General features: G+C 45.8%; 1 protein-coding gene across 1 annotated transcript in view; it reads left to right on the top strand.

The window, feature by feature from the left end:
* Window positions 1-639: 639 nt before the first annotated feature.
* The window catches only part of LOC135809120 (tyrosine-protein phosphatase non-receptor type 12-like), a 22659-nt gene continuing 1693 nt past the window's right edge, over window positions 640-21605 (top strand). Inside the window, exons 1-19 of the mRNA XM_065322391.1 lie at window positions 640-856; window positions 4918-5020; window positions 6472-6560; window positions 7578-7673; window positions 8499-8537; window positions 9298-9369; window positions 9609-9671; window positions 10237-10379; window positions 10946-11015; window positions 11964-12035; window positions 12282-12341; window positions 12454-12549; window positions 12833-12970; window positions 14822-14992; window positions 15497-15638; window positions 16418-16459; window positions 17187-17246; window positions 19399-19505; window positions 21129-21249. Of these exons, the coding sequence (XP_065178463.1) occupies window positions 755-856; window positions 4918-5020; window positions 6472-6560; window positions 7578-7673; window positions 8499-8537; window positions 9298-9369; window positions 9609-9671; window positions 10237-10379; window positions 10946-11015; window positions 11964-12035; window positions 12282-12341; window positions 12454-12549; window positions 12833-12970; window positions 14822-14992; window positions 15497-15638; window positions 16418-16459; window positions 17187-17246; window positions 19399-19505; window positions 21129-21249 (1786 nt within the window). The 5' untranslated portion in view covers window positions 640-754. The remainder of the gene's footprint in view (window positions 857-4917; window positions 5021-6471; window positions 6561-7577; window positions 7674-8498; window positions 8538-9297; window positions 9370-9608; window positions 9672-10236; window positions 10380-10945; window positions 11016-11963; window positions 12036-12281; window positions 12342-12453; window positions 12550-12832; window positions 12971-14821; window positions 14993-15496; window positions 15639-16417; window positions 16460-17186; window positions 17247-19398; window positions 19506-21128; window positions 21250-21605) is intronic.

The following is a 21605-nucleotide window of genomic DNA, read 5'->3' as shown; positions in this document are numbered from 1 at the left end:
TTTGCAGCCTAGAGAGCGTGTGTGGGCAGGCGTGTGTTTACCGCCATATTGCCAGGTGTGTCTTTACCACCATATTTATGCTACCTTAAGTAGTCATTAACCCCGTGGCCCTGCCCACCCTTCCTCACTCTTTCTCCTTTCTTACACTATTATCTCTTATTGGCCACTGGCTATCGTGAGAATAAAGATTTGAAACAACAACAACAAGCCCAAGCAGCAAGGACCGGTCCAGAACTGCAGACTGCAAGAGCCGGAGGAGCCGGAGGCGAGTGCCAGTGCGACTTCGCTGTGACTTGTGAGCGCTAGCCGCAGGCGGGTCAGGTCACCATGGTCACACTTGACTTGACACTGGCCTGAAAGGCTGAATGATAGGGGGATTCCCGATCTTGTACGACTCGTACTCGTACTGACCAGGGAGTCGTAAAATACCTTTTTACGACTCCCTGGTACTCGTACTGACGTAGATCTGTACATCATGACTGTGAACAACCGTATGGCACCCCGTCATCTTTTGTTTTGTTGAACTGCAGTGACTGGTGACCAGGTGACGTGACGGACTTGGTGGTTGTTGTACTGCCAGCATGCAGCTGGTCTCAACTCTCGGGCTTCACGAAGTTGAAGTAAAAGTAACTTAGTTCGTTGTGCTTTGTGGTTGTAATTGTGTAGGCGAAGTGCTTGAGCCAAGGCGTTCTCCAAACAGATTTCCATAGGGTTGAAATTCATGGAGTGAAGGTTGTCGGTTACCACGCGAAACATGCCTCCCACCAGGGAAATCCTCATGCACTTTGTGTCCCATGTAAAAGGGCTCACCAAAAAGAACGAGGATGGATTCGATGGTTTTGACGCAGAATACATGGTAAGAATTTGCTTTGACTTCGTAGTGTATCAGAATAGCCCGGTGTTGCTGTATGTCAGAGTCCACCTGGTTGTCGAGCTTCCAAGTCGTCGTGTAATGATTATGTGTTCCTGTACTAAATGACGGCTGTGGTACAAACAACTCCAGAGTGTCACATTTGTCTGCAGGAAATCGGACTTGCGATACTCAGTGCAAGCCAGTTCGTTTTGATTTCCGACAGTCAAGCTGTTATCTCCCCCTCCCCCGCGTACACATGGTATCGAGCTTCGCGGATCTACTTGCCGCAAATTCTTTCTTTACGGTGATACATTGTAGATTCGTACTGTTTTCTAGACAGTGTTTCAAACCTGATTACCAGGGACTACTACATGCACTGGAATGCTTTGGAGTTGTGAGATCCATTCCTACGCAGAAATCATAGGTGTCATGCAGGAGTTTCAGTGCAGTGAGTTCGCAAGTGCAGCACCTCCCCATTTCATGGTAGAATGCAAGCCTTGTACTCGTGGGGTTAGGAGTAAGATGCTGAGACAGTCCCATGGCATGGGCATTGTCAAGTAGTTGCTGAGTGTCCAGGGTCCGGAGAAGCTATTGGTTCATGTACAGTAGTCAGTACCATCATGCTATCAGTATACATTGCACACACACAGTCAGTTCCACCACGCAGTGCAGAAGTCTGAACCATGAATATTATGCGTTGAGTAAAAAGTAAAGTTTGCACGTCCGCGTTACAACCGGCTATACAGTTGTATTTGAGAAACATAACCAGCTTAGGAAGTTTCGCATGTGCCAGGCCACCACCATGCCTGTGATACCAGGGTGGCAGATGCAGCTCCTAACGGCGAGGGTGAGGTGGAAAGTCTCACAACCAATGCCCGACAAGGGGGCGAACCTCGTTAGCTGCATCCATGTTACCCTCGCTCCGAGTAGTGAGTACCCAGTTGACCGTGGGTGTCGGCGCAATTCCCTGCATGTAAAGTGGTTCACGCATGCATCATCGCATTTGTTAGCACAGTACACGCTCCCTACTCCCAGCGAGGGTCTCGAACTCGGGACCTTGTGATTCGCAGGCAAGCCCACAACCACTCGGCCAAAGCGCTGGTACATGTGTTGAGTACTCATTCCAGAAGTGGTCAACTACCACCATAGCAAACTTGCATGCAGCGAGTTCAGTGATAAAGCGAACTAGTATCCATGTTTTAGGATGGCAATAAACAGACTCAGCTGAAGCGTCATGTTACGAAGGTTTTATTGAGATGTCACGAACAAGTGGTGATGGACTGAGAAATAACTATGTCAGATGGAACTATGTCAGATGGAACTATGTCAGATGGAACTATGTCAGATGGAACTATGTAATGTGGGGAACAATAATAGGAACGATGAAAATATGAAAATGCATCGAACTAGCTTTCGCACAACGCTCATCATGAAGCATCGTTGTACTAATTAGCTGATTCTGTTTATTGCCGTCCTAAACCTTTTGTCACCTCTCCGCCTGTTCTAGTATCCATGTCTTAAAAAAATACAAAGAATAAAACTATACGCTCACTCATATCACAACCATAGCAACGAATAAAGTATTCCGGAACGTTTTTTTTCTTTATAGGGTACCTCACTTCAAACTCTCCAACTACGGTCTCTTCGCTGCATATGTTCACTTCACTTCCAAAAAAAACAAATAATATTAGATATAAATTGAATGCACCATTCAATTTATATCTAATATTATTTGTTTTTTTTGGAAGTGAAGTGAACATATGCAGCGAAGAGACCGTAGTTGGAGAGTTTGAAGTGAGGTACCCTATAATGTGTGAATGGCTGCAATGGAGTCTGCGAGTGCTTAGAAAAGTTTTTTTTCTTGTCACAATTATCAATGGAATTCGTGACTACAGTCCATTTCAAAACTATAGACGCGTAGGGTTTTTGAAATATTTCAAATTTGGCTGGACCTTTTTGAGAATAGTTTTCGGAATATTGCTCAGGACCGCTCCACAATTACTCTCATATAGTTTCTAAACGATTGGATAACAGACGCCCAATTTGCAAAAAATTATGCACAAAGTGATCACAGATTTTATGTGGTATAGATGCTGGCATAACGGTTTTTGCCTAGGTACGCGTCTATAGTTTTGAAATGGACTGTAAAGGGAATGATGAAACTACAATAGGATTTATACACTTGGAGTGAGAAAAAAAAGAGGATACAAGAATAGTAAGAAAAATAGCACAAACTTTAGAAAATTGCACTGGTAAAAAATTCACTCAGACGTCTCTTATCCGGGCACCTTGGGACCGGGCACTGCCTGTATCTCAGATTTGCCCGTATCTCAGGATAACTCATCTACCATGTATCATTATCATTTTTGAAGAAGTTTTTTTGGCGCATATTGCACATGTTCACAGTTCAGGTTACAAAATAATCCATGGGTAAAAATGTGCAGGTGCCGACAACAAGCAGCAGACAAGACAGACTGGAAGAAACTGTGCAGCTCGACACCCGAGGAGAAATCAGTATCAGCAGCTACTACACCTAGCTGATGATGCTCACAAGACAGAAGCGGAAAAAAACACTGAATTTCTTTATTTAGTGCTCTACTACGCGAAATGTGCTATTATTTATTATTATAAAAATGTGTGGATTACACAGGTTGGCAGTGACAAAATAAGCACTTGAGCATTCGGAAAAAAGTTCAACCCTCCAAATTCGAAGCATTTTTGCCATAGGAACTCAAGCTGAGGGTGGCCGGTAGAGAGACGTGCCCGTATCTGAGGCGTCCGGATAAGAGACGTTTGAGTGTATACGGTGAGAAATGATAGGAAATTCAGCAAGTGCAGTGCGACAATGTACATGCATGTGCAAGTGTGTGTGAGTGCGAATTTACTCGAAGAGTGTAAAGTGCGGTGACATTTTCTTTTTGTTTACAAAGGTTGGGATCACGAATGTTGCTATGGTTGTAATATGAGTGTGAGTATAGACCTTATTCGTTGACGTCATTTTTGGACTCACCTCCAGGGATTTGTCGTAAGCTGGGGAACGCGTACGTGACATGAGTAGTAAAATACCGGCAACATCTACTCCTATGTTCCCACGCCGAGTCCACTGTGCACTGAGTGCAGGTCTCTTGCCACTCCCTGGTTCCCGGGACCCCGGTTCACGTGATTGTGACGTTTATCGAATATTAAAGGTGACTGGTCTATAGTTTTATTCATTGCATTTTTAAGATTATTGTCGCCACGTCGCCTTTTTAGTATCCATGTCCCTCGTTTAACCCATGCAAAGTCGACCATTTGTAACGGACTGTTTTCATTATAACGAATATCATAAAAATGTTATTGAGAAGCTATCGTAGGTAGCATGTAACCGTTATCATAGGTAGCATGTAACCCAAGTCACGATACTACTGCACTCACAGTGCGCATGCCAGGCATGACGTGTTGCTTGTATGCCAGTATGGTGTGAGTGCCTTTCCATTATGAAGAACGTGGGCTATAAAGAACTAGGTCTCCTGCACGTTGGTGTTCGTCATATCAGAGTTACTGTACGTCCCGGGTTACATGAACAAGTAGGATGCCCCACTCCTCAAATAGTAGTACTCTTTACCTAGAGGTTGAGCTTGCTTGCACAGTTTAAATGAGAAGGGTCAGGGCCGTAGCACCCGGTCTGGCCATGGCTGGACCTTACTTGCAAAAGTTTGAACCACCCACTTCCTGCACAACAGGCTTTTCGGCAATAATGTTCATTTCTGGTCAAGTATCCCGTTTGGCCGGACCAGCTGGAATCCCGGTGGTATGGCTCTGAGGGTGGAAAGGGTCGCTGCTCTGACTTTGCAATCATCAGATCGCATATTTCAGGTAAGATAAGAAAGCAAGATGCTGTGAAGCGTCGGCGTGTAACCTAGTGATAGTATACGTGTGTATTCTGTGTGTTACCACCAAGCCACTGTTCGTGGCTTTGCGTATTCCTCAGCTGGAATTCGTATGCAAGACTAAATGGCCATTTCTGGATTGATACTTTTGTGTCTGCTAGAGTTGATAATGGTATACTTTCCTTTTCGGTACAGACATTGGCAGACCTGCAGACCACGTTGAAGGAGTCTATGTCGGCTGATGTGGGACGGCGAAAAGAGAACACTCGCAAAAATCGATACAAGGACATTGTACCTTGTAAGTCATAGCAATGTGTCTATCGTGTTGCTTGAAGTACATTTTCTCCACTTATTTGCTTCTGGCCTTAGCTATCAGGCGCAAACATCTGTTGCACCAGACCGCAGTGATCTAGCCAAAGCCGGCTCAGCGGGCAGAATGCCATGCCGGCTGGGCGACCTGCCGGCTGAGACAGCTCCAAGGGTAATTTTGGCCGGCTGCAGTCACCCCCATGTAGACTGTAGAGCCCCATATCCTAGGCGTAGGTATGTACAGTACAGTAAGTAGCACTGGCTACTCAGGCTCAGTGCTAGCTCTTCACTCAAGCTCAAATGCACTTGAGTATGCACTTGAGTATGTCAGTAAAATGTAACAGGTTGGGTCATGGTTCGCTGCTTCTGGTGGTGTACATGGCTGTGGCTAGGCTGGGTCTTGTCAGATGACCAATGTACACTGCATGCAGACATGACCTTGGTGAACACATGATCCATGCTCATGTAGCTGTTTGCTTCCTTTTTCATATTTTGTTAATTTACCTATAATCACATTCACGTTCACAACTGCCTGATGAATGCTCATAATTGGACGATGCGAAAGGAGATGCAAGCTGCAATGAAAGATTTGTAGTGGTGTGTGTGTGTGTGTGTCTGTGTGGATACGTGACTGATGGCACTAGAACGTTGGCCGCTGGCATAAAATCCTGGCTAGACCTCTGAGACCCCAGTATGTCTACATGTGTAGTGTTAGTGGTCTCTCTGTATGACGTACATTGTGATTGTATCTATGGATTGTATCTATCTACACGGTCAGGAGAGAGAAAGGACAAAAAGCGATGCTGCAGCTTCCAAGTTTCATATTATGCACCAGCATGAGAGTACATAACCATTACCCAGAGTTATGTACTCTTGACGCTCATCAGGCACACTACTTTGTTATGTATCATGTACCGTATTTCCCCGATTATAAGTCGCACTCAATTATAAGTCGTACCCCCATTTTCAGGTTTGAGCCATATTGATTTGATAATATTGACTTCAGTAGTAAGTCATGCTCGATTGTAAGTCGCACCCCTTTTTTACCCTTGGGTTTAGTGTACAAAGGTGCGACTCTGTATGTATATTTCACCCCTCTCTCTCTCTCTCCCTCTCTCTCTCTCTCTGTCTCTCTCTCTCTCTCTCTCTCTCTCTCTCTCTCTCTCTCTCTCTCTCTCTCTCTCTCTCTCTCTCTCTCTCTCTCTCTCTCTCTCTCTCTCTCTCTCTCTCTCTCTCTGTCTCTCTCTCTCTGTCTCTCTCTCTCTCTCTGTCTCTGTCTCTCTCTGTCTCTCTCTCTGTCTCTCTCTCTGTCTCTCTCTCTCTCTCTGTCTCTCTCTCTGTCTCTCTCTCTCTCTCTCTCTCTTTCTCTTTCTCTCTCTCTCTCTCTCTCTCTCTCTCTCTCTCTCTCTCTCTCTCTCTCTCTCTCTCTCTCTCTCTCAGACAATGATTACAGAGTGGAGTTGCCAGAGAGGTTTGACGGAGAAGGCCCAATTGCTGGCAGCGACTACATCAATGCCAGCTTCATCACGGTGAGTTGGTGTCAAGTTGATCTTGTATATGAATAATATAGTCTAATTCCCGTAGCTAGCCAGGGTCCACACAGCTTTAATTCGATGTTTGTGCCTGACGACGGCATGCATGGCGCTATCCCGTACATTTCCCGTACCGTACCATCAAAGACAGCTGGCCACCTTATTCAAATAGGGCTTTCAACTGCAAGATCATAACGTGAAGCAACTTCGAAGGTGTATGTATGCGAAGTGTATCGGGGGAATGCATGCAGGGCGATAGTGCGGGTTCGAATCCCATGTTCTGTCTTCATTATCGTTCGAATGTTTTTTGGGTGTGCTTGTAATGGGCTGGGAATGTAAGGATTGGGTAGATTGCAGTGTTTTGATGGGCGCGGTTGTTTTGTAAATAGAATGCTGAGATCATTAACAGAGGACTATGAGGAAGAGCAAAATGACAGGGGCGAACGTGTTGAAGCTCTGAGCAGATGGCGTCGGCAGGAGTGCCTACACACAGAGTAGAAGATGGGAGAAGAGAGGTCCTGCCGCCTCGAGAGTCGCCGTGCTTGCGAAAGGCTACGCTGACAGCAAGAAACAACTGAGCAAATATCCCATCGTTTGGAGACTCGCCAACTTCGTGAATAGATGCGTCGACAGCAAGAGCCCGCTGAATAGGCATCCAGTCGGCAGAAGAAAAGACGTGATCATGCCCGAACTTGTTCCGTATGCGGTGACTGCGGTCCGAAGGCATAGGGCCGTCATCTATGCAATCTATGCTGCTATACAAAAGATGTTACTTCATCGGCTACATCATTGTATTGCAAAAACATTTCCATCAGTTCGAATAACATTCTTGATGGGCTAGGCAAAAAAAGCATAGCATAGGGCCCTGAGCTTTCAAGCTCTCTCATCTGTATTTGCATGTCTATATTAATTGCGTATGTGTGTGTGTGTGTGTGTGTGTGTGTGTGTGCGTGTGTGTGCACGTGCGCACGCATGCGTGCGTGTGTTCGTGTTTGTATGTCCTTTCAACAATAGGACTGTGCGGGCGGCCAAGGGTACATAGCTGCCATGGGGCCTATGTCATCGACGGTACCTGACTTCTGGAGAATGATTTGGCACTACAATGTTCAGGTATACTAGCACTGTGCATGTAGCTGATCTCTGTTGTTAGCTTGTACAGGATTCGTGCACTCAGCCTGTGTTTATTCTCAGATGCATTTAGTGTACGCATTAGTTCTGTTCGTAGGCATTTAGTTGTGGTCAGCTTGGATAGCCTGCAATCCTTGTCAGTTGCCACAACCAGGTCAGTTCTCCAGCTGATATTGCACAGTCTTCACTACTTCAGTTCCAGAACATATTTGATTTTGGCCATATGTTGTGCCAACCAAGGCAGTTGTTACATTTGCCTAACTTCGTGTGCTGCATTGATGGAGTTGACAACTGTGATACCTCTTTTTAGCACCTTGTATCCATGCAGAAGCTGACAGAGCATAATAATTTTGCAGAACTAATCGTTATTTTGCTTCCCTATAAGAACTCTGTGTCATTAGTGACGTTTTTTTGCTTTGTGTGAAATGTAGAGAAATTACGTGGAAGACAGGTGTCTTGGTTTGAGTCTACAGCTTCGCGTGTTTTGGGTCCAGATTTCTACGTGGAGATGAGGTTCTCTACGTTGTGGCACACGCAAAGGAAATGCATACAGGTCTGCCAGGTATCCATACTATCATTCGATTCAGGCAGAAAACTTCCAAAATTTGGAATGGGAAAATTCCCAATACACATTCCACGTGGCTTCTTTTTCGTTTACGTAGAGCAGAACAGGTTTCCTTTACGGGAACGCGACAAGTTTTCCCAGGATCGTGTCGCGTTCCCGTAACATGGAGCAGAACATCACTGTTGTTATTATCCTACTTTTCTGATAAATATTTACCTGTGCGTTGTTTGGTTGTGGTCTAGACTGTCGTCATGCTGTGCAATGAATTGGAAAACGGCAAGGTAAGCCAGCAGAGGTTAAGTGCCAACTTCGTCACACATCCACATATGCGTAAATCATCATCATCACCATCATCATCATCACCAGGGTTCTAGCCAAAGGGGGGTAGGGGGGCGCAGCGCCCCCCTACTCCGTTTGCGCTCCCCCCCCCCCCCCCTGTGAAAAAGTGCCGCCCCCTACTCATTTTCCGATTTTTGTGTTTTTTCACGCCATTCAACGAAAATACAGTCGATTGTCACTACTAGAGGGTTCATAAAGGCACATTTGTGAGGGGTGAAGTCGGGGTTCACCCTGTATGTTGCATTTTGCATGGCAAGACAATTTTGGACAATGGAAAAAATGGGTCATTGGGTAACTTTTTCCCATGCCCGCCCCCCCCTACTATATTGACCTGGCTAGAACCCTGATCACCGTCATCATTCACATCAATGTGGTAATGACGGAGTAGAAGACAACCCACAATACATGATACTTACTTCTCAGTCCAGCACTCGTGTTCGTCGTACTGTCCAAGAAGCACAATCGGCACAAATAGAGAAATGTTCTTTCGTTGTATCGTAGAAACCCTGGCAACGTTTGTTGGCGTTATCATGTGTGCTTCCTTTTGTCTCTGCCTCTGTGTGTGTGAGTGTATGTGTGTGTGTGTGTGTGTGTGTGTGTGTGTGTGTGTGTGTGTATGTGTGTGTGTGTGTGTGTGTGTGTGTGTGTGTGTGTGTGTGTGTGTGTGTGTGTGTGTGTGTGTATGTGTGTGTTTGATGTTAGAAAAAATGTGCATCGTACTACGTCAACAAGGAGAACCCAAAGGTCGTGCATGGTGAATTCACAATTGAATTTGTAAGTGTCTTTGCTGTTGAAGCACAATGCTGTATTGTAACCTTTGTCAGAACGTTAGTCATAAACTGCACCCGGTAGTTTACACCACGAGGTGACTCTGTGAGCTGTTCAACTGTTGTTATTGTTGTAACTATCATGAGGCCACCCCAAGAGAATTTTATTTCTATTGGATGATGTTGCTGTTTGCACTGCTGCTGTTGCTGCTATCTGTACTACTTGCTTCTCATGCCGGCTTTCAGTTGGAGGATTTCGAACACAACGAGGCTATATTATCATCTGTCTTGATGTTCTCGAAAGGAGAAGTAAGTACAGAACCTTCTGGACCCCCACAGTCGACTCGACTTCTAAGGAACTCGCATGCAGCAGATTTTTTGATATTATCACTTAGTATTAATCTCCCATCTGCGTTGGCATCGGGGGGGGGGGGGGGGGGGGGGCAGCAGCATTGCTTTCTTCCTAACTTTCATGACGGCCACTCACTTGAAAGGAGATATTAAATTGCTGAACAGAAAGCAGGAAGTATAGAACGTTGAGTACAACAACCCTTCAAGTTAGCAGCACAAGATAGATGAGTTTCCCAACTCTGAAAGCTGTCGTTCTGTGCCATTGTGTTGACCTATCCAATGTCCCTGTGCTGAATTTCCTCCAGGAGTTAACATAGGCCACTAATATACTTTACTAGAATGGTGCGGGCTACATAGCCGCCACCATTTTTTTTCACAGCGTCACCTGACCATCGCTGATGTGCCACAGCCCCTCCTTGTCTTGTCGTCACTGACCCATGTGTGTACTATGAGTGCGCTCTTGTTGATAGAGTTGCTTGTTTGGTGGTTTCGTCGTGCCTGTTTGTCTTGTCCGTACGCACAGGAAACCAAGGTTCTTCGTCATTTTCACTTCCGCACGTGGCCTGATCACGGTGTTCCCACATCGTCTGAGCCCATAGTAGAGCTAATTCAAATGATTCGTGATCATCAGCCTCGCAATGACCCCCCTATTGTGGTTCACTGCAGGTAAGACTGAAATCTTGATTAATCATTTCCATGCCAAAGCTGCAACAATGCGACTGGACCAATGCTGCCTAGCAAAACTCAAGATAGTAGACAATCAGTGCCAAGTTTGTAGCCTCGCATGGCATGCCACGTGCTGTTACTGTCTCCCCGCATTTTCAGGGCTATCTGAATGTGTCCCAGAGTTGATTTTGAACAGTCTGGCGCCGTCCAGGAAGCCTCGTGTGATCTGTCCCATGCCGATAGGTATTGTCAGGAGTACATAAACAGGAGTGAGCAACTCCGCAGCTGGTCTGGCCCACGGCGGAATTTTGTTGATGTCACCTTGTTTAGAAGGCTTAACGCATGTCGTACAAAGCATGTACTGTGTGCCGACCTTCATTGCAGTTTGTGCACTCAAATGCGGCACTGCTTTATTGATGGAGTTGGATTCCTCTGGCCAGAACTACACTAGTGTGTAAAGTAACTTACGGTGCAGCATGTCAGAAATGACCGGCATGTTGAACATCGTGTATTAAAGAAATACAAACCGGGTTGATGCATGTGCTTGTGTGCTGGTGTGTGCATAGCGCTGGATGTGGTAGAACGGGTACTGTCATCGCAGTGGACTATGCATGGCAGCTACTGGAGAATGGATTGGTATGGTTTTTTGCCTTTACTATACTTTCTTCTGAGAGTCTGTTATCACTGTGCGTACTGTAGATTCGTATTCCAGTGTTCTTCCTGGAAAAAAAGCCCTTGTTACTCGAGTCATATCTGTACCTGCCAGGTTTCTCTCATTTTGCTTTTGGATACCCTCGTGCATGCATCTACAGTGCATTTCAAAACTATAGACGCGTAGGGTTTTTGAAATATTTCAAATTTGGCTGGACCTTTTTGAGAATAGTTTTCGGAATATTGCTCAGGATCGCTCCACAATTACTCTCATAATTATAGTTTCTAAAGGATTGGATAACAGACGCCCAATTTGGAAAATTTTATGCACAAAGTGATCACAGATTTTATGTGGTATAGATGCTGGCATAACGGTTTTTGCCTAGGTACGCGTCTATAGTTTTGAAATGGACTGTAGCTGAAGTACTGTCCAGACTGCTTACCATAGAGTATCACTAGTAGAGCAGTGTGCATACTGAATCACTTGAATCTTGATTGATGGTGTTGTTACTTTATTTTACTTCACCCGAACTACAGGCAGTAGAATGCCTTCTCACTAGACCAGGTCTAGTTCTCACAAATAATGAAGATTGATTAGATGGCTTTCTCATATCCGGTGTGCGTGCTATTGTCCGAATATACCTGGAATGACCAAGCTGTTGGTCGGAAAAACGAGTGTGTGTGTGGGGGGGGGGGGGGGGGGGTGCGTTATCCTCTGGTTATCTGTGTCAGTGAACCAGAACTGATCTAATGGTTACACGAATACACCACTTGCTACGTTTGATGTTTGAATATCCTTTGATCTGTACCTAGGTAGCTTTCTTTTTCTCTCTCTCCCTGGAGCAAGCTGGTTGGTGTCTGAGTGCACTGAAACACCTGTGCCACCCGCGTACTTCAGATGACAATTCTTGTCTTACCTCCATGTTCTCTCAGGACACTAACTTCTATTTGCCCGATATCGTGGCTCAGATGCGTCGCCATCGAATTTCTCTAGTACAAACAAAGGTAAGACATCAAACTATGTCTTGCATCACTGCCGAAAACGCAATCCTTGAGCACCCTGCACAGGTTTTACTGTGTCGACGTTAATTGCTGAAATGCGAGTCACAAAGTTAGAATTATACTGTAGTCGTGTAGGTACATAAGTCAGGTGTTGGGTCAGGGAAGTTTGTTCTCATTTCATGTATGTCTCTCCTGAATTCCTGAGGCTCACAATGCTCCTTCTGTATGTCCCGTATCCTCTGCCAACAGGAGCAATATGTTCTGATCTATCGATCTGTGCTGAAGCTGGCAAAGCTCTATATGCGCAAGGTAGGTATTGAGTGGTGTGTATGTATCATGACTATCTGAGGGCAGGGTGTTTCCAATTGTATTTGCGCACTGTTTCCTTCGCTGTTTCTTTGCTTCTTGTGTTCTTGGGCAGAGGAAAAAGCAAGAAGATGGTGGTGCCATAGAACCAGCGGCAGCTGCTACTCCCATTAAGGAAGACATCTATGGCAATGCCACAGTTCAGGGCATGGTTAGTTCATCGCAGCTGTGAATCAAAAAACTCTCACTACATCTGTGACCAATTTGTCTATTCACCACTACAAATCTCTTTAGCTGAGGTAGCGAAGGGGATGCAGGGGAGGGGAGAGAGACACACAACCCCTCCTATGCTGTGTTCAATGAAATAATTATGAGGTCACTCTCAAGCACCCATGCTTCTGTGGTCTTTATTTCTCATGGGCCACTTTGGTCCTTCGTTACATTTGATGTGTGTCTTTCGTGTACCCTGCCACATGTTGCTGTTTCTTTGTTAGGACTATGGTCAGCAGGTACTGGCATTAGCCCCCAAGAAACAAGCTGCACCCGCCACTCCTTGCTTCACAGTGCGTGTGGATGGCCGCGGAGATGCGGAGGAGGCAGACCTAATGGACAAGCTCAACAGTGCTGCAGCGGTAGGTGCCCTCGTGTACACGACTGTATAGGAATTCATGCAGCCCGACGGTCGCTCACGGGGTGAAGCTTACAGCCATAGCCGAACAGCTTCTTGTCTCTTGGGTTTGTAAATCGCTCTGCACTCTGGTGTATTGCGCACTTTTTAGCTGCCCCGACTGGCCTTGATTCAGGTACGTGTGTGTGTGTGTGTGTGTGTGGACGAAAATTTCGCCGGGCGGGTGACTTGAAGCGTCACTCCCCATATTGCCCGGCTCGCACGCTATCATGGTACTAGCGATGGGCGTCCAAGGTCCAAAGTGTGTGGGAGAGAGAGCTGTGAGCTGTACAGATTGCTGGTGAGAGTTTTCTCTATGCTTTTTGTAACTTAGTGCACACGTTGGAGGTGCTGTCTGGGGCTCAAGATCTCAGGTGTGCACCATACTCTGAATATTCGATGGCTGGTATTGTTAAAAAAAGTATGCACTATACTCCAGCGGTAACCCCGTCGCTTGAACTCTATGCAGGAGGGAAGGAGGAAAAGTTCAGTTTGAACTTCAAGTTTCATGTTCAGATAAGATCTTCAGGCAACCGGTAGGTGGAGACAGGTGAACCGAACATGAAGGGAAAATGAGGCGAGCAGGCGAAAGCAATCGGATTAAAATTTAGCACAAGGGCAGGCAGAACCTATATTGTAGTACAGGTTTTGGAAAACATTGAACTCCTAACACAAGATGTTTCTCACATGGTGAAAGATTCAATGTTCGATGTAGAGAGCGGGTAGCAGTTACGCCAGCGCATAGCTTAGTCTTGAATTTGACTAGCGCTACTTCGGTAGCCATTGACACCCGTGGCGCTTACCATGACGACTTGAGACGGAAGCCACGTATGAAGTCGTTAATTGGAAGCTTCGGCTTCGTTGATGATGATGATGATGATGGGGATCACGGTATCAATTTCTTTACGTCAGCTGCTACTTCACGCTTAATTAGCGAACCGATCTCTTCCCTCATTGGTCATAGAAGTCAATATGAGCCTCTTTCTTGATCTCTTCGGCTCGATCCAGTTTGCTTCTGCAGTTGCTAATGGCATCATTCACTTATTCAGTGCACACGATAAGGCGCGCTTCTTTCGACAATTTACTGTACTTCTGTGTTATGAACTCATCAATGATGTTGCAATCTAGTTGGGAGTTGGTGGACAAGCTATTGGTTAGCCACTCTTATTGTACTTCAATAATATCAAAAAAGTATTCTTTACGATACTTTTCCTGACGTTCGTTGTTCTGAACAACATCGTCAGTGGATAAAGAAACTATATACCACTCTTGGTCTAGAAAGAATACTTTTTTGATAATCTAGTTGAGCTTGGAGCGCATCAGTCTTTGTGCCCTGTTCAGCAATGATCTTGTCACTAGTGCTAATCCTATTTTAGATTCACCAGTGTACATGCGATTCAAGCTCCGGGTCTGGCAGTTGCACTGCGCCGGAAGAGATGCTGACAGCATTGATTCTTCCCGTGTTTTCCCATCTTTAGAGGCTTTTTGAGAAACTGCCTCGCCGCGAGTCCGATCATGCATTTGCTTATCAGGATTCGCTTCCAGCAAAGGCTGTGAAAAAATGAGTTTACCTTATAGTGTAGTGCTTGTTGTAGGGCTGACTCTGTGCTTCTAATATCCAACTACAAATGGTTCATGGTTGTTGTGCACGACAGGAATATGGTGACCACTGTTTTGTTTGGTACCAGGCGTATAACTCCTGCTGTGTCTTCTTTTAAAATAGTAACCGCAAGTTGATATAGGTCTGAAAATAGGATGCTTGATAGCAAAATGCTGATTTTGATTTTCTTATTGTCTTGTGGTGATCATTGTGCAGTCCAAATGTGCTAAGATTTACGAGACGGAAGCTGACTTGCAAACAGCAGAGGACGACGATGAGGAGAAGCCTCCAACCCTGCCATTCCGAACAGCGCAGTCAAATGTAATGGAGGAATCCGCTTACCAAGCGCCCATGATGGTGGACCGCTCCACAAGGCGTTCTGTTGTTGTGAGTCTGTGCTGTGTATAGTGACGTGTTTATTTTTATTTTTATGTTCATACAGTGCGCGTGTGTGCGTGTGTGTGTGTGTGTGTGTGTGTGTGTGTGTGTGTGTGTGTGTGTGTGTGTGTGTGTGTTTTGGCCTTCTGCCATGGTTCTGTGGGACTACATGTACCCTGCAACACAATTAGTAGTACTAAGTATTAGTTAGCAAACTGCTTTCCGCCATCATCAATCTGTTCATTCCCCAGAGAAAACACAGTGCATGGTACAGGTTTTGAAGTGTCTTTGCCACTGGTATGAGCAAGAGATTGATTTGTGTAGATAGTGAATGCCATGACCAGAGCATCACTTTCAAGTTTCTTGTGTTTACAGTGAGGTAATGCTAGCACTCATAGTTGTCCTTGTTCTTCTCTCAGTGACAGTCATGCTTGTGCATAATGGTGTTGAGTTACCGGTATATAAAAAAGAATGAAGAACATTGTCATGCAATTGAAATGTTTATATATGCAGGAAGAGACCGATGAACCTCCGCCGTTGTTGCCAGCCCGAACTGAAGGCTCCTATCAGCTCGCAGAGGAGAATGTCAAACGTGCTGGAGCAGCAGCCTCTCGTCTTTTCGGATCATCCCCAAAGGATGGACCACCGGTGCAGGGTGAGGCTCTGCAACAAGTAGCTACTGTAAATATACAAATTTTCAGCAGCTATTTAATTTCGGCTATATTCGGCACCGACCCAAAACGCCTATTAAAACGCCGAAGAAATTTTTCACAGCATCTGTCGCACTATACCATGCCCTCTACCCAACGCCGAAAATAAATCGCCACCGAAATGTCAAAAATCGTGAAGTGCCGAAATTTTGTATATTTACAGTATTCTGTACATGCTGGACAGGATTGTTTTTTCTAAAACTCTTAGACTCTGTGTCCACTACTCCTTGTTTACAATACTCGTGCATACCGGGTCATCGTTGCAAGCTACTGCAAAATGGCTAATTTTAGTGCCGGTGATATACTGTTTTCGCTAAAGTCTGCAGCGCCAATCGAAATTTTGTATGTACTGTACAGTACTAGTCACCTTTTTTTGAACTCTGAAGCTCGGATCGCTAAAATATTTCATCGTGAATTGGTCCTGATTCAGAAAACAGCTCAATATCATTTGTCCATGGCTATTGTCCCTGCTTGCATCCATCCTGCTGTTTGGTACTACGTGTACACTGTATTGGGTATGGGCACTGTCGATCTTGTTCTTGTCATTCTTGTTTCGAATATTTATTCGCACGATGGTCTGTGGCCAATAAGAGGTGTGTTGGCAGTACTGGTGCTGTTTGATGAAGATAGTGTTCTTGTTCTTGAAACCTGTTTTTCTTTTGCGATCCTTTGTGTCTAACTCTATTTAGTATTTGTGTTGTTATGTGTGTTGCTGGCGGTGCAGAGAGGGGAAGTTCTTTTTCGCCGAAGGATGCAGACTACATTGGTAGGTTCATTTGTTCCAATGTATCTGATCGGGGCTGGGCTCACACAATGGCTTTGCAGTTCCTTGCAACGGCAGGAATTTGTGACATATTATCTGTGCTGGCTTGGTGATAGGCCAGTATTTTGCAGTACGACTAGAGTCATAGCCTCTGCTATGCACAGCCTGGCAAAGCTAGTACACACACCAAACAATGCCATGCCTTGTTACACTGCACAACATATCTATCGCAAAGTCATCCACTTAAATGTTTTCTTCCGTCGGGTTAGCAGGCACAATTTGCAACATGGAGGGAGCATTTCAGAGATTGCTTAGCTTGGATGGTGCTATCATCAAGAGAGAGAGAGACAGACAGACAGAGACAGACAGACAGACAGATAGATAGATAGAAAGAGAGGGACAAACAGACAATGAGTCTACCTTTAGCACATGCCTCATACTCGGCACGCAACATTATGTCTGTTGGCCGACAGCATTAGCCTCGTAGAATTGATGTGATGCCTATAATGAGAAACAATATCCTGCATGCCGGCCCATGAATGTTGAGCTCCAGAAAGAAAGGAGCTCCACCACTGATCAAGGTTCCAGCCACGCTCACTTTGAGGCCAGCTACGAGAAATACCACCCAAACTATATGCACAAGGTATTTGACGCTGGTTGTCAGTGCGCTTTGCACACTGGCTATTTCTCACCATTTTCTTGGCCTTGTTTGGTTCTGCTTGTTGTACAGCTGTGGGTGAAGATGACCTGGCGGCAGTAGCGCCACCACCACCACGTTCACCGGGCAATAGTAAGTCACAATAATGTGTGGGGAACGAATAGCTGCTGTACCGGTATTCTGAGTCTACCCTTCAACGAATAGCTGGTGTACCGGTATTCTGAGAACGAATAGCTGGTGTACCGGTATTCTGAGAACAAATAGCTGGTGTACCGGTATTCTGAGAACAAATAGCTGGTATACCGGTATTCTGAGTCTACCCTTCATGTAAACTCCCACTTCGCTGCATATCCGGGCATTTACTTCTATTTATCTATCCGGGGACAAATGAACGTCAACAGGTTGCCTCAAACCTGTTAGTGATTTCCCTTTGGTGTCGTATTCTACCATGGCCACCCGTCACATGTTTAAAGGCCCTAATGCTTCAAAGAATGAAACAATAGAACAATTAATGGAACCGCTCGAAATCTTCAAACCCACTGCCCGAGCAGAATGAGGCAGGAGGACGAATCATGTAAAGCGCTCCTCCGGGAAAGCCCCATAACATTTTTTCTCCGACACCCCAGTAGGGATGTCAGCGAACGCACTGCGCAGGCCTCTGCGCATGCATTGCGTCATCGATTTTTTTAACGTGATCGCGGCCGACAGAGAAAACATGGCCGCGGTCTGTTTGCACTGCTGGGAGTCGTAAAATTACTGTTCTTCTGTCCCCGCGACCATTCAAATCATACGCGATACTCGAGGACCCACGAACTCACCACGTTCTCCCCGGTCGATTTCTCTGAAAGTTTGCACATCGTGAAACACTAGTATGAGAGGTGTTCAGGCCAATTTTCAAGGAATTTCCCTGGTTGGATCGTTCCAAAATCGGACTTCCATTTCTCGCTCACGGCCATTTCTTGCGCGATGGAAGCGCCCTGCCCTGGTGAGTAACCAGCATCGCGCTTGGTAGAGAGTTGCTGCAATCAGCTCCCTGATGTCTTCGCTGCCATTGTCAGAAGCGATGGACCATGAATTTGTTTGAGAGTCTCTGGATGCTACTATTCCTCAGCCTAGTTTTCAGCCATTCCGTGCATCTTCTTCGCACGATTTATTTTGCAAAAAAATGAAAGTGCTCATGAGTTTTCTTGTCGGCCGCGCGTAGATGGGCCAGGCTGACCTGCGCAGATGGGCTGCGCAGTGCGTTCGCTGATATCCCTAACCCCAGTTCTAGCATATGAGTTGAGAGATATTTTCAGGTCCATCTCCATATTGCTGACCTATATACAGTCAACTTCGCTAATAACGACTTCGGATATAACGACAATTCGCGAATAACGACAGAATTTCCATGCCCAGAGCAAAGTCCCATCTGACTGTATACATTTAACTTCGGATATAACGACTATCTGCATAACGACAATTTGCGAATAGCGACATGATTTTAGTGCCCCGAGGTCATATTCACTGCTTGAATAACGACTTTCTGGCTTTTTGACAGCTATTTCAAGTACCTGTCATGCAGAAGTACCAGAAGAACCCGTGGCGATGGATAAGGCACACATACAAGAAGATACAGCCAGGGGGGGGGGGGGGCGTCTTTTTTCTTTTCTTCAAAATAGTTGGAATGATCAGCACACCTATTGGACATGTAGTTGTACAGTACATGATTGCACATTAATTTTCATACATGTACATGAACATGTCCCTGTAGATGGCTCCAAAAGGTTAATTTTTCAATTCATTTCCCTTGTATATTGACTTTATTGTTCCTTTCAATTGCAATACGAAAATAAAGTACAAATTGACGTAGAGCATGAAAAGAGCTTCATTTCGATATGCATGTCATACTATACAAAATATGGGTTCACAAACATTCAAATGGGACTTCGGATATAAGGACACTTCGCGAATAAGGACACTTTTCTGATGCCCCGCCGAATGTCGTTATTCGCAAAGTTGACTGTATTATGCTGAGACATCAAAGCTTTCTTCCCTTTTTTCAGTCAGCTGTAGAGTATTGGAGTGTGTGTGTGTGTGTTTGAGTGTCAATTTGTATACAGAGAGATTTAACTAAGATAACTGGCTATAAGGACCAGAGGTTCGATTATTTCGAAACATGTTCCCTATAAAATATCAGCCCTGCCCTCTGATGTGCGATCATTGGCTTTATTGCATGTCAGGACTGTGTGCATTTCCTGCTATAACGTGATGTTTTGTGTCACCGTTTTCCACTTTGCTCTAGGTCGTCGGGGCTCAGCTGCGGGTCGTACCTCTGCAGCACAGCCTGCACAGCCTGCAGCGAGAAGGATGCATGACCCCCTGAAGGCGTCGAATAGCAACAGCTTGCGGGTAAGTGTGTGCTCTGACATGAAACAGTACCCCGCGGGTAAACTTGGTCCCACACCCGTCATCTTGTGTGTAGAGTAAGTAAGGTGTGCGCGCTCACACCCGTGCACACACACATACTTGCATACACACACACACACACACACACACACATACACATACATGCATGCACGCACGTACGCACATACATATACACACATACATACAGTCCGGTTGATCTTGGGCCATGGCAACCCACTGCAGTTCTGGAATGTCTGTCCTTGACCTTGACCTTGATCCTACCCGTCAACTTAAGATAGCGAACTGGAGTTGTTTGCAGAACTTAACGTGGCATTCTAAGTTCTAGCCTCCGGAAGAGCGCCACAACCTCGCCACTGCAGCAATGGAAGGAGGGTGGCGATGGCGAACTATCTGGGGGCCGCTTTCGATAGGCTGTATGCCACTCCGCATGACACCTAGCCGTAGCGACATCCATCCAGAGCCTCTGCTCAATACCGCATGCTTCCGTGTCTGAGAAAATCACATCCATCTCTTCTTGGGACCATGGCGAGGTCCGTCAGCTCTGCAAACAGGCAGCACTTGGGAAGACGACGATCATCATTCATACGTGCCTTACATTACCGTATTATCTCTAATATAAGCACGGTCCTTTATTTTTTCAATGTACCTCCGTCCCGTGCTATTAATGGAGACGTTCCTTTGTTGGAGACTGTTCCATGATTATTTCAACCTCATTTCAGAGGCATGTTGCCATGCCAAATTCATGTCAGACACTCACATTTCAGGGGTTTTTCGCCGGTACAGATAATGAATTTACACAGTGTGCTTATAATGGAGACTGAGCACTTTATTTTTTGAATGCCGCCCCAAGGTGTTCTATTATTGGAGACGTGCTATTATTGGAGACTGTGCTTATATTAGAGATAATACGGTATGTCCTAACCATCGCAGACTGTGCGGTCGGAGTGCCGCACAAGCCCGAGGGCCTTGCCGAGGTCAGATGATGTCAAGCGCTCCTCTCACCACTGTACTCGGGGAAGCACCAGGGACCTGGCGCACACACTGGTGATGAAAGGCATTGAGCTTATACAGATGAGGGGCATTGGTGGTCCATGTCCCCACTCCATGCAATAAAGTGGACAGGATTACAGGAAAATACATTCGCTGTTTCAGCTTTAGCAATATGGTCTTATTACGGGAAATGGGCTTCAGAAGGCTCCCAAATGCCGACGATGCCTTAGCGATTCGTGGAAACACGTCGGCAGACACATGGGTAAAAAATTATCCCTTTACTCATTGACATTCATATCCATGATATCTGTAGTTCCTGCTTGTCCTAGTTGCTTGCGCAAGTACATGTAGCGTGGCAGTGGGGTCTACATGAGCATTGAGCTAGTGCTGGACCATGTGTGACCATAGACCTAGTAAACTCAGGTGCTTTCATCATGTGACCCTAGTTGCACTCTGTCATGCGATTTCCTCTCCCTGGCTGCAAATCAAGGGGGGGGGGGGGTGCTCTGGTCATACTTTTACGGGACTTGTCTTGGTACTACTAACTCTCTTCCAAAGCTCTTGAGTCTTGACAGATTAACTTTTCATTGCTGTGTTCCTCTCATTTAACCGTAGAATGGACCCCGCGCAGCGGCAGCAGCAGCACAAACACCACTGGCTAACCGCTCCACACCCCCACCAGCGCATGAACACGGGTCTTCCCGACCAAAGCCGGCAGATCGGCGTGATGCGAACAGTAAGTAGTGCTCAGTCACTGTACAGTGTCTGCTGTGTTCCCTTTCTTACTGCGTGTGTGTGTGTGTGTGTGTGTGTGTGTGTGTGTGTGTGTGTGTGTGTGTGTGTGTGTGTGTGTGTGTGTGACGGAGAGGCAGATAAAGAATTGAACATATCTGTCCCTCCAGGAACTTGCGATTCCGTGGCCACGTTGTTTTCCGCGATTTGAACAAAAGTCCGCTATGTCCACGATATTTCGAAAAGCAACCGCGATATTCGAGTCATTCTTCGATGTTGTTTACTTCTTCAAGCTCGTCAGTAGTTTACTTGTGAGATCAACACCAGAATGGAGAAGTTTCTGGGCTAATCAGCGGCTGA

Source organism: Sycon ciliatum, chromosome 2 (genome assembly GCF_964019385.1).
Source record: "Sycon ciliatum chromosome 2, ocSycCili1.1, whole genome shotgun sequence".
Taxonomy (NCBI): domain Eukaryota; kingdom Metazoa; phylum Porifera; class Calcarea; order Leucosolenida; family Sycettidae; genus Sycon; species Sycon ciliatum.
Note: the sequence above shows the minus strand (reverse complement) of the source record. Positions and strands in the feature narration are given on the sequence as shown.